The sequence below is a fragment of the Psammomys obesus genome, unplaced genomic scaffold, assembly GCF_907164565.1.
Source record: "Psammomys obesus unplaced genomic scaffold, mPsaObe1.curated_primary_1811, whole genome shotgun sequence".
In the NCBI taxonomy this organism is placed as follows: Eukaryota; Metazoa; Chordata; class Mammalia; order Rodentia; family Muridae; genus Psammomys; species Psammomys obesus.
In genome coordinates this window covers 20,224,751-20,238,118 of record NW_026592118.1, presented here as the reverse complement: position 1 = coordinate 20,238,118, position 13,368 = coordinate 20,224,751, and the positions used below count along the sequence as shown (strand labels likewise).

General features: G+C 37.2%; 1 protein-coding gene across 6 annotated transcripts in view; it reads left to right on the top strand.

The window, feature by feature from the left end:
- Positions 1-13,368, top strand: part of Cacna2d1 (calcium voltage-gated channel auxiliary subunit alpha2delta 1) — a 467,228-nt gene that overhangs the window by 412,429 nt on the left and 41,431 nt on the right. For all 6 annotated transcript variants that reach the window (XM_055612640.1, XM_055612638.1, XM_055612639.1 and 3 more), the window contains one exon: positions 9,588-9,649. In XM_055612640.1, the coding sequence (XP_055468615.1) occupies positions 9,588-9,649 (62 nt within the window). The remainder of the gene's footprint in view (positions 1-9,587; positions 9,650-13,368) is intronic.

Here is a 13,368-nt window from a genome sequence, read left to right as displayed (position 1 = left end):
GCCAACTCCTCCATGTGGTACCAAGAGCTTTGACCGTCACATTCTTTATGCAGCTCACAACTCACATTGTCATTTCCCTCTTCCAACTTACAGTCCACGCAGTCAGTCTTTGAGCATTGATCACCTATGAGCCATATTTGCCTGCTTTTGGTTTCTCTTAAATGCACTTTGAGGATAAATGCATTTGCTAGTCATCTATTAAAATATTGCTAGTCTATTTTGATCTATGATCTAGGTTTTCTATCAAGAAAATCTGTTACTTACTTTGAATGAACAAAACTTTTTGATGTTAAATGTCAGATTTATAAAAATATTAAAATAATTGTAACATATACATTATTTTGATTTTTTTCATTTTTTTTCTTTTATTGAAAATAGATTTTTTTCTCACATAATATATCTTTAATATGATTTTTTCTCACATATTATATTCCCTTATTCTTCCCAGTTCCTCCTCAACTCCTATTTGTCTCTCATTAGAAAACAGATTTCTAAGGAATAATAATAAATTAAAATATAATGCAACAAGATAAAAAATAACTAGCACATCAGAATAAGACAAACCAAACAAACAGAAGGAAGAGAGCCCAAGAAAAGGTATGAAGTGCAGAGACCAATTCATTCACACACTCATGACTCTCATCAAAACACTAAACTATGGCCATAATTTTTACCCCAAATGCCTGTAGGTTAAAATTAATGACATATCTATCATCTCATATATATTGTATTTATTATTATTGTATAATTGTTATATATTACATTATACATTATATACATGTTATATATATTCAATATTATATATGTATCATATATAATTGAATACTACATACAATGTACAATAAATACAATATAATATTGTATATATTCTATTACCATAATGGTATAATATATAACATTTAATAATATATTATTAAATTATAATATGCAATATACAATTATATTTTGACTATTATATATACATAGAATAAAATAAAAAGTAAAATAATTTTTTATTTAAAAATATATTAATTATACTTTATTTATTTTGTATTCCCCTATAAACCCCTCCCTCCTCCCCTCCTGATCCCACCCTTCCTCCCCTTTCTGCATGCATGCCCCTCCCCAAGTCCACTGAAAGGGGAGGTTTTCCTCTCCTTCTTTCTGATCTTAGTCTATCAGTTCTCATCAAAAGTGGCTGCATTGTCCTCTTCTGTGGCCTGGTAAGGCTGCTTCCCCCTCAAGGGAAGGTGATCAAAGAGCAGGCCAATCAGATTATGTCAGAGGCAGTCCCTCTTCCCATTACTATGTAACCTACTTGGACACTGAACTGCCATGGGCTACATCTGTGCAGGGGTTCTAGGTTATCTCCATGAATAGTCCTTGGTTGGAGTATGAGTCTCTGGGAAGTTCCCTGTGTTCAAATTTTCTTTTTCTGTTGCTCTCCTTGTGGAGTTCCTGTCCTCTCCAGCTCTTACTATTTCTCACTTCTTACATAAAATTCCATTCACTCTGCCCGACAGTTGGCTATCAGGCTCAGCATCTGCTTTGATAGTCTGCAGGGCAGAGGCTTTCAGAGGCCCTCTGTGGCAGGTTCCTAGTTTGATTCCTGTTTTCTTCTTCTGGCTTTCAGAGGCCCACTGTAGCAGGTTCCTAGGTCATTTCCTGTTTTCTTCTTCTTCTGATGTCCATCCACTTTGCCTTTCAGGATGGGGATTGAGCGTTTTCGTTAGGGTCCTCTCTCTTGCTTAGTTTCTTTAGATGCACAGATTTTAGTGGGTTTGTCCTATGTTGTATGTCTATATGAGTGAGTATATACCATGCGTGTCTTTTTGCTTCTAGGACAACTCACTCAGGATGATCCTTTCCAGGTCCCACCATTTACCTACAAATTTCATGATTTCCTTATTTTTCATTGCTGAGTAATACTCCATTGCATAGATGTAGCACAATTTCTGCATCCATTTTTTAGTTGAGGGGCATCTAGGTTGTTTCCAGGTTCTGGTTATTACAAATAAAGCTGCTACAAACATGGTTGAGCAAATGTCCTTTTTGTGTACTTGAGCCTCTTTTGAATATATGCCTAGGGGTGGTATGGCTGGATCTTGAGGAAGCGCTGTTCCTAGTTTTCTGAGAAAGCGCCAGATTGATTTGCAGAGTGGTTGTACAAGTTTACATTCCCACCAGCAGTGGAGGAGGGTTCCCCTTTCTCCACAACCTCTCCAGCATGTGTTGTCACTTGAGTTTTGGATCTTACACCCATTCTGATGGGTGTAAGGTGAAATCTCAGGGTTGTTTTGATTTGAATTTCCCTGATGATTAAGGATGTTGAACATTTCTTTAAGTGTTTCTCTGCCATTCAATATTCCTCTACAGAGAGTTCTCTGTTTAGCTCTGTTCCCCATTTTTTTAATTAGATTACTTGGTTTGCTGCTTTTCAGCTTCTTTAGTTCTTTATATATACTGGATATGAGTCCTCAGTCAGATAAAGGGTTGGTGAAGATTTTTTCCCAATCTGTAGGCAGTCGCTTTGTTTTGATGATGGTGTTCTTTGCTTTACAGAAGCTTTTCTGTTTCATGAGGTCCCATTTATTGATTGTTGCTCTTAGAGCCTGTGCTGTTGTGCTGTTGGTGTTCTGTTCAGGAAGTTTTCTCCTGTACCAATGAGTTCTAGGGTATTCCCCACTTTTTTTTCTAGCCGATTTAATGTGTCTGGTTTTATGTTGAGGTCTTTGATCCACTTGAACTTCAGTTTTGTGCAGGGTGATAAGTATGGATCTATTTTTATTTTTCTACATGTAGACATCCAGTTGGACCAGCACCATTTGTTGAAGATGCTATCTTTTTTCCATTGTATGGTTTTGGCGTCTTTGTCAAAGATCAGGTGTCCATAAGTGTGTGGGTTTATTTCTGGGTCCTCTGTTCAATTCCATTGATCCACCATTCTGTTTCTATGCCAGTACCATGCAGTTTTTAAAACTGTTACTCTATAGTACAACTTAAGATCAGGGATGGAGATACCTCCAAAAGATCTTTTATTGTAGAGGATTGTTTTAGCAATTCTGGGTTTCTTGTTATTCCATATGAAGTTGATAATTTTTCTTTCCAGGTCTGTAAAGAATTGTGTTGGTAATTTGATTGGAAATGCATTGAATCTGTAGATTGCTTTTGGTAAAATGGCCATTTTTACTATGTTAATCCTGCCAAGCCATGAGCATGGGAGATCTTTCCATCTTCTCATATCTTCTTCTAATTCTTTCTTCAGAGACTTGAAATTTTTTTCATACAAGTCTTTGACTTCCTTGGTTAGGGTTATTCCGAGGTACCTTATGTCATTTGTGGCTATTGTGAAGGGTGTTGTTTCCCTAATTTCTTTCTCAGCCCTTTTGTCTTTTGTATACAGGAGGGCTACTGATTTTTTTGAGTTAATTTTGTATCCAGCCACTTTGCTGAAGGTGTTTATCAGCTGTAGGAATTCCCTGGTAGAGTTTTTGGGGTCACTCACGTATACTATCATATCATCTGCAAATAGTGATAATTTGACTTATTCCTTTCCAATCTGTATCCCCTTGATCTCCTTCAACTGTCTTATTGCTCTAGCAAAGACTTTCAGCACTATATTGAAGAGATATGGAGACAGTGGGCAGCCTTGTCTTGTCCCTGATTTCAGTGGGATTGCTTTAAGTTTCTCTCTGTTCAGTTTGATGTTGGCTATATGCTTGCTGTATATCGCCTTTACTATGTTTAGATATGTGCCATGTATCCCTGATCTCTCCAATACTTTAAACATGAATGGATGTTGGATTTTGTCAAATGCTTTTTCAGCATTTAGGGAGATTATCATGTGGTTTTTTTCTTTCAATTTGTTAATATGGTGGATTACATTGATGGATTTCCGTATATTGAACCACTCCTGCATACCTGGGATGAAGCCTACTTGGTCATGGTGGATGATATCTTTGATGTGTTCTTGTATTCGGTTTGTGAGTATTTTGTTAAGTATTTTTGCGTCAATGTTTATAAGGGAGATTGGCCAGAAGTTCTCTTTTTTTGTTGGGTCTTTGTGAGGTTTAGGTACCAAGGTGACTGTGGCTTCATAGAATGAGTTTGGTAATGTTCCTTCTGTTTCTATTTTGTGGAATAGTTTGAAGAGAACTGGAGTTAGCTCTTTTTTGAATGTCTGGTAGAATTCTGCCCCGAAACCGTCAGGTCCTGGGCTTTTTTGGATGGGAGACTTTCAATGACTGTTTCTATTTCCTTGGAGGATATAGGACTATTTAATTGATTTACCTGGTCCTGATTTAGCTTTGGTAAGTGGAATCAATCAAGAAAATTGTCCATTTCATTTAGATTTTCAAATTTTGTTGCGTATAGACTTTTGAAGTAAGTCCTAATGATTGTTTGGATTTCCTCAGTGTCTGTAGTTATGTTCCCCCCCTTTTATTTCTGATTTTGTTTATTTTGATGGTGTCTCTTTGCCTTTTAGTTAGCTTGGCTAAGGGTTTGTCTATCTTGTTGATTTTCTCAAAGAACCAGCTCTTGGTTTCATTGATTCTTTGAATTGTTTTATTTGTTTCTAATTGATTGATTTCAGCCCTGAGTTTGATTATTTCTAGTCGTCTACTCCTTTTTGGTGTGTCTGCTTCTTTATCTAGGGTTTTTAAGTGAGCCATTAAGTTGCTTGAATGAGCTGTCTCGAATTTCTTCTTGAAGGCACTTAGTGCTATGAACTTTCCTCTTAGCACTGCTTTCATTGTGTCCCACAGGTTTAGGTATATTGTGTCTTCGTTTTCACTGAGTTCTAGGAAGACTTTAATTTCTTTCTTTATTTCTTCCCTGACCCAGCTGTCATTTAGTAGCAAATTGTTCAGTTTCCATGTGTGTGTAGGCTTTTTGTTATTTCTGTTGTTGTTGAGGTCCAGCTTTATTCCATGGTGATCAGACAGGATACAAGGGATTATTTCAATATTCTTGTATCTGTTGAGGTCGCTTTGTGACCAACTATATGGTCTATTTTGGAGAAGGTTCCATGAGGTGCTGAGAAGAAGGTAAATTCTTTTGTGTTTGGGTGTAAGGTTTTGTAAATGTCTGTCAGGTCCATTTGATTCATGACCTCTGATAGAGTCATTGTTTCTTTGTTTAATTTCTGGCTTGTTGACCTGTCCTTTGTTGAGAGTGGGGTGTTGAAGTCTCCCACTATTAGTGTGTGGGGATCTATGTGTGGTGTAAGTTTTATCAATGTTTCTTTCACAAACGTGTGTGCCCTTGTATTTGGGGCATAGATGTTCAGTATTGTGATGTCTTCCTATTGGAATTTTCTCTTGATGAGTATGAAGTGTCCTTCCCCATTTCTTTTTATTAATTTTGGTTGAAAGTCTATTTTATCAGATATTAGAATGGCTACTCCTGCTTGCTTCTTGCATCCATTTGCTTGGGAAGCCGTCTTCCATCCCCTTACCCTCAGGTAATGTCTATCTTTGTGACTTAGGTGTGTTTCTTGTATACAACAGATTGCTGGGTTTTGTTTACACATCCATTCTGTTAGTCTGTGTCTTTTTATTGGAGAATTAAGTCCATTGATGTTGAGAGAGATTAATGTCCAGTTGTACAAGTTTACATTCCCACCAGCAGTGGAGGAGGGTTCCCCTTTCTCCACAACCTCTCCAGCATGTGTTGTCACTTGAGTTTGATGTTGTTTGTGGTTATATGGTTGTGTGCTTGGTTGCTTTTTGTTTTACTGTAGTGAGGTTATTTATTTCCTTTGTTTTCTTGGATGTAGCTAGTTTTCTTGGGTTGAATTTTCCCTTCTAGTGTCTTCTGTAATGCTGGGTTTGTTTGTAGGTATTGTTGAAATTTGTTTTTGTCATTGAATATCTTGTTTTCTCCGTCTATGAGGACTGAGAGTTTTGCTGGGTATAGTAGCCTGGGCTGATATCTGTGTTCTCTTAGGGTCTGCATGATATCTGTCTAGGTCCTTCTGGCTTTCATAGTCTCTGTTGAAAAGTCAGGTGTGATTCTAATGAGTTTGTCATTATATGTTACTTCGCCTTTTTCCCTTGCAGCGTTTAGTATTTTTTCTTTGTTCTGTATACTTACGGTTTTGATTATTATGTGGCGGGAGGATTTTCTATATATGTATCATATATAATTGTATATTACGTACAATGTACAATAAATACAATATAATATTGTATATATTCTATTACTGTAATGGTATAATATATAACATTTAATAATATATTATTAAATTATAATATGCAATATACAATTATATTTTGATCATTATATATTCATAGAATAAAATAAAAAGTAAAATAATTTAAAAAAAAATAGTTCTGAGAAGTCTTTATGAGACAAGGAATCTTCCAACACACCACTTTATTTTATTTTTTGTTGCCCATTTCCTGCTGGGCATGCACACTACCCTTAAGAATAGTTTGTTTCCCCAGGGAGACTCCTTTGGAAGGAAAGATATTTTCATTTGTGAGTGGTTATCAGCCGGGAAGAGCTTCTGAGTTAGGGCTGGGACACATGTCCACTGCTTCCTTCAGCGCCTCGACCCTGTCTGGTAAACATCATGCAGGACCTGTGCATACTCTGCGGCCTCGTGGATTTATTCTATGATTGGAGGGGGCATTATCTCTTTGCTGTCCTCCATTGCTTCTGGCTCTTACAATCTTTCTGTCTCTTCTTTCACAGAGATTCCTGAACCCCGATGGGAGGTATTGGTTAAAGATATCCTGTTTAGGGCTGAGTTTTCCAAGATATTTCCCTTTTTTGCATATTGTCTAGTTGTAGGTCTCTGTATTTATTGCCATACATGTCAGGAGAGAGTGTCTCTAATGATGGTAGAGCAAAGCACTGACCTATGAGCATAGCAGATTGTCATTAGGACTATTTATATTGCTATATTCTTTTGGTAGAACAGTAGTAGTTGGTTTTACCATAGGTCCTAGAGCTATCAAGTCTCAGGTTCTTGGCTATTAAAGCAGTGTTGGGTATGGATTCTATCTCATGGGGTGGCCCTTCAGTCAAGTCAGATATTGGTTGGTGACTCTCACAAGCTTTTTCCACCATTGCACTAGCGTGTCTTGGAAGTTGGACACTACTGTAGATCAAGTGGGTTTTGGATGGGTTGGTGTTTATGTTTTTCCTTTGGCAGCCTGCAGAATGTCTGCCTGTGCTAAAGACACCAGCAAGTAGAGGTGAAGGCTCTTTGTAGGTTCCAGCTCAACTTCTCGATGGTCAATGAGTTATGCAGGTGTTCTATTCAACAGTGGGCCTTTACTTTCCATTTGTAGAAAGCAACCTATAATCTTGGCATCAGCAAGAGTAGTCTGGGGGTTCCCTTGGCCTTCCTTGTCCAACAATTCAGCCTGATGTAACTCACTCCTAGTACTGGAAACTTCATTTAGTAACAAGAGATGTCCAGTTAGGGCTCTCTCATGTTATTTGGTAACTCCATTTTAACCAACTTCATATATGTATATATTTTAGGAAATTTTTATTATATTAGAATTCTATAGTACTCAAATGACCCTAAATGTTAGCTGTCTCTTTCCAAATTCCCTCCTTTGTCTGCCCTCTTCCCTCTCACTCATCCCTTTATCCTTCAGTTCCAGCTTTCCTCCGTCAATCCATAGCTATCTAATCTATGTCCATCTCCTAGATTGATCTACCTGTCCCTCCTGGATCCTTACTCTATACCTAACCTCTGTGGTTCTAAGTATTATAGCTTGGTTGTAATTGATTTACCTGCTAGTATGCACATATATGTGAATACATACTCTATTTGTCATTCTGAGTCTGGCTTACCTCACTCATCATTATTTTTTCTACTTCCATCTATTTACCTGCTAATTTCATGATTTTATTTTTTAATGATGGAGTAATATTCTATTGTATAAATGTACCACATTTTGTTTATCCATTCATCTGTTAAGGGATATCTGGTTGTTTCTAATTTCTGGCTATTATACATAGAACAGCAATGAACATGGTTGAACAAATATCTCTATGTTAGGATAAGTGTTCTGTGGACTCTTTCCCAAGAGTGATATAGCTGGATCTTGAAGTAGATTGACTTCCATTTTCCTGAGGAACTACCACACTGATTTCCATAGTGCTTGTATAAGTTTGCAGAGGCAATAAAGCAAAAACTTAATAAAGGAGACCTTATGAACCTGAAAAGCTTCTGCATAGGTCAAGACACCATCATTTGGACAAAGCAGCAACCTAAAGAATGGAAAAAGATTTTTACCAACTGCACATTTGATAGATGGCTAATTTCCAAAATATATCTACAACTCAAAAAGGGATAGCAAGAAAATTAATAAGTCCAACTAAAGAATGGAGTACAGGTCTAAACAGGAAATTCTCAAAATACGAAACTCAAATGGCTGAGACACACCTAAAGAAATGTTCAATATCCTTAGTCATCAAGGTAATGCAAATCACAACTACTTTGTGATTTCATCTTACATCTGCCAGGTCGGTAAGATCAATAAACAAAAGACAGCTCATGCTGGAAATGGAGTAAGAAACACACATCCATTGCTTGTAAGACGTTATTCTGATTTGAAGATGTTATCATTGAATTAGATCTGTTGTTACTTTATGCAAAGTTTAGCATGAATTTTAAGTTATCACAATAACATTTAAATTACAATGTTTTAGTCTAGCTTAACTCAAAGTACCAGAACTCGTCAGACAAAAGTCAGAAAATGGTGAAGTCCATTATTTCTTGAAAGAAATCATTAAACTTTTCTTTGCACCGTTTTTCACTCCTGTGAGATAGGAAAGTTGAATGTTAACACATATCAACACTGGATGACAGATCATTTTATTTCCAGGCATGTGCCCTATTTCCCACAGAGCATCTCTTTACAAGGAATAATGAATACTTTTCACAACACCTGCCTCAGATTAATTCATAGACTTTTTCCTTGTTCATCTTTATCAGGAGCTCAGTTATTCTTTAATAAGGCAAATGCACAGAGTAAGAAAATAAAAGCTACATCTGTGCAATTAATATACCTAGTAGAAGAAAAAATGAGTGTGTGTTTACTTGCATTCTATGACACAAGAGGTATTGTACATCCATGAACTCTGTGCTTTGCCTGGCAAATATAAGGTTTTTCTAACCTTTAAAGATGGAGTAATTATCTATTTACAACAGCATGATATATCCATACAAAGGCATTGTGAGATTTTAATTGTAGAAATGCTAATGTATTTTCTTCCTCATATCAGCCGTCCTTTGTAAACTTGCTCTACACTGGTAGATATGTGAGCCTTGTCTAATATTCTATAATCCCATTTCATCATTAAGTTAGCTTTTTAAAAATCTTTCAGAGTTTTGAAGAAAGTGCTCTGTTATAAAATGTTAGGCTTTTATGCTTACCAATCCCTAAGTGTTTCATTTGAGTACTGAGATCTATTCCATACTTTTACTAGATAAACATGCACAATATTTTTAAAATGTGTAATATAGTATATCATTCACTTGTGAAAAATCACCACAGGATTTCCATGTGGACATTATATTTTTACTCATTCTAAAAACTCAGATGAGGAGCTGTAATGACCATATTTAACTTTCTTTCTAGAGATACATTGACAAAGGAAACCGAACATACACATGGACACCTGTCAATGGCACAGATTACAGGTACCTAAGTACATTTATAAATGTCTTGTATAAAGGGCTGTTCATTCAATGCATTTTTTTCCTGATATTTGGCAGCCTGTTTTCAATAGCGTAGCATGAAATCTTAATTTTAGTTAGCTGTGTTCAGTGGAAATTTCAATAGAGAAATTACTTCTTATAATAGAAAAAAAAAAGAGTTACAGAATCTGATTTTCAGAATGCAAAAGGTGGAAAGTAACTAGCAGCATAATATTTAGAAATGATACGTTTACTTACTGACAATAGTAATGGAAATGATGTAATCCCCATACCAATTTATAGTTACTTCTGTTGGTTTCTTCTTTTATTTCCATTTAACTTAATAGTTTTCATCTATGTTGTGGCTTAGCTTAAAAGTAACTGTGTGCTTTTGTTTGTCACAGTATGTGTTATGAAATAACTTTAACCCTGCTGACTAGTTTAATAATATCTGGTTCCCTCTCCTTTTCTGAACTTTGGAGCCTAGACAGCCTAATACTCAATAATCTGTAGGATGATTCTTTCCTTTCTTCACAGCCAATGACAATCTGCTGTACCACTTACCATATTTCTCTCGTTGCTTTTTACATTTCTTGGTTTCTCTGTGTAGTCTGTGCTGCCCTGGAATTCACTTTGTAGACCAGGCCTCGAACTCAGAGATCTGTCTGCCTCTGCCTCCCAAGTGCTAGGATTGAAGGTAGGTACTTCGACTGCCCAGCTACTCCACTCTCTTGCCTTAAGTCTTCTCAGAGCTTTGTGATTTCTATTTGGTCCTGTGTCCCACATCACTGGAAAAGTAAAATGTTTCTTCTTGTTACTCATTATCTCTTCTTCTTGGTAATTCTTATTCTTAAATTTTATATCATCAAACCATACTTCCCATCCAGTGTTCCTTCATTTTAATAGTCATTACTCTTTCTTCTAAGATAGACTCATTTTCACTCTTCTACATTCATAGAAATCCATATTCTGTGGCCACTATTGAAGTTATATTTGTATGTGAAAGTGAAACAAGATGTATTTGCTAAAATAAGTCTTGAACTAAAAATAGCAGGTCAAATTTTTACCATTATTTCCACAGACTTAGAATTAGTCTGTCAAGGAGCTCCACAAGAAGAGCAACAGAATTAAAATATCTGGGCCCAGGGGTCTTTTCTGAGACTGATACTCCAACCAAGGACCATGCATGGAGATAACCTAGAACCCCTGCTCAGATATAAATGATGGCAGCTCAGTATCCAAGCGGGTTCCCTAGTAATGGGAAAAGGGACTGTCTCTGACATGAACTCAGTAGCTGGCTCATTGATCACCTCCCCCTGATTGGGGAGTAGCCTTACCAGGCCACAGAGGAAGACAATGCAGCTAGTCCTGATGAGAACTGATAAGCTCTCATTTGGAAGGGGAGGAGGACCTCCCTTATCAGTGGACTTAGATAAGGGCATGGGAAGAGATGAGGGAGGGAGGGTAGGACTAGGAGGGGATGAGGGAGGGGGCTACAGCTAGGATACAAAGTGAATAAACTGTAATTAATAAAAAAAATAATTAGTCTCCAAGTTGTTTCCATGTTTCTAAAAGTTTAACCTCAATTTCTATGTTTTTATTAATGGAATAATTATAAGCACTTGGAAAACAGTCAAGGTCCATAACCTACACTTGTGTAATACTAAGCAAGATGAATCTCCATTTCTCGACCTTCTCTTCTGTAATGAGCTCATCATCTCCTACTTATTCACTGACTTCAAAATCATCTGGAGCTTTTACATTTTATCTATAGCAGCTTCATATCCTACAAATCATTTCTAACACCACATTTTACCTAACTCTTGGCAGCCTTGAGGGCCTGGAGATTTCAACAACACAACAAATTTAAGATGCTCTTATATGTCTTAATTTTTTTTCTTGTTGTTACTGCTGCTGCTGTTGTTGTTGTTTTGCTAAACAGGGATTTTCCTTGTAGCCTTTCTATCCTGTACTTGCGTTGTACACCAGGCTTGCCTCAAATTCAGAGATCGGCCTGCCTCTGCCTCCCCAAGTGCGGGAATTATGTATGTTTTTTGATGACTTACTTCTTCTCCTCAAAACCATAAATCTTCCATGCAGTTTCTCTTAGGTGATTTTATTTTTCTCTACTCTGTTGAAAATGCTGTGGTGAGGGAAAACTTGTCACTATAGTGCTCAGCTTTTCTCTTTAGTTCTAATCTCAGTACAGAAAAAGATTGTGCTTGATTTTCATTGTTAATACAACTCCACTCTAATCCCCTAGTTGGCATCTTACTCAATATAACACAGCCTAGCATGGCAACAGTCCCCTAACTGTTTCATTCTCCTTTTCGCTAGCTTTCTCAAATTACTGTTCATATGCTCAACTGAACAGCCTCTGGTGAAGCCTTATTTCTCCTCAAAGACACATGTAGCATTCTATATTAATGCCTTTGTTCCTAAAGGCACTTTGAGTTAAGACAACTTTCTAAGGACAAGCCTCCTGTTCATTCCTCATCTACTTTGTCTCCCAATACTCTTCAGCAAGGCATTTCTAAGATATTTAGTTAAAATCCTATGTTGCCACTCTTTAGCTCACCTAAAACTTCCTACAGTTTCTTCACAAACAGGCTTATAGAGAGACATTTAACTCTGTTGAAGACTGTTTCCTTCAGTCCTAAGAAGACTACCATGCTCATAACACAAGGACACATAGTAGATACTTTCTAAATGAGTATAAAGCTGAAGAGTCTCATTTTGAAGAAATAAGTTTTCTCATTTTTTCTTTCATCATTATTATTAATTATTATTATTATTATTTACAGTTTACTTTGTGTCTCAGTTGTAGCTCCCTCCCTCATCAACTTCCACTCCCACCCTCCCTCCTTCTTCCCTAGTCCACAGATAGGAGAAGTCTTCCTCCTCTACTGTCTGACCCTGACAGTTTTAACTTGAACAAGCTTGCAATCTGTTTCATCAGAAAATTATAGCCCAGAATTTATTTTATTTTTTTATTAATTTTTATTTTTATATTAATTGCAAGTTATTTACTTTGTATCCCAGTCGTAGCCCCCTCCCACATTCCCTCCTAATCCCACCCTCTCTCACTCATTTCCTCCCTCCCCCCTTCCAAGTCCACTGCTAGGGTGGGTTCTCCTCCCCTTCCATCTGACCTTAGCTTATCAGGTATCTTCATAATATCTTTGCTGCTGAATCTTCCTCTGTGGCCTAGCAAGACTGTGCAACCAATTTTTAATTGGTTTTACAATCTGGATTGGAATAGTCCTGCAGTCACCCATGAACCAACCTACAGTAGAAGTTGAGTGAATCTTGGCCAACCACCTGCCTTGTGAATTCTTTTGTTTGGGTCTTTCATGGGACAGAGCCAGTGTTTTGTAGTAGTTTCAAATTAAGTAATAATCCTTCATAATTTTTTTTTTGGGGGGGGGGTCTTTTCTGAGACTGATACTCTACCAAGGACCAGGTATGGATATAACCTAGAACCTCTGCTCGGATGAATCCTGTGGTAGCTCAGTAACTAATTGGTTTCTTATAGTAAGGGACTATTTCTGACATGAACTCAATGGCAGGCTCTTTGACCTCCCCACCCTCCAAGGGAGGAGCAGCCCTGCTAAGCCACAGAGGAGGACTTTGCAGCCAGTTCTGAAGATACCTGATAAAACAGGGTCAGATGAAAGGGGAGGAGGGCCTCCCCAATCAGTGGACTTGGAAAGGGCAGGGAG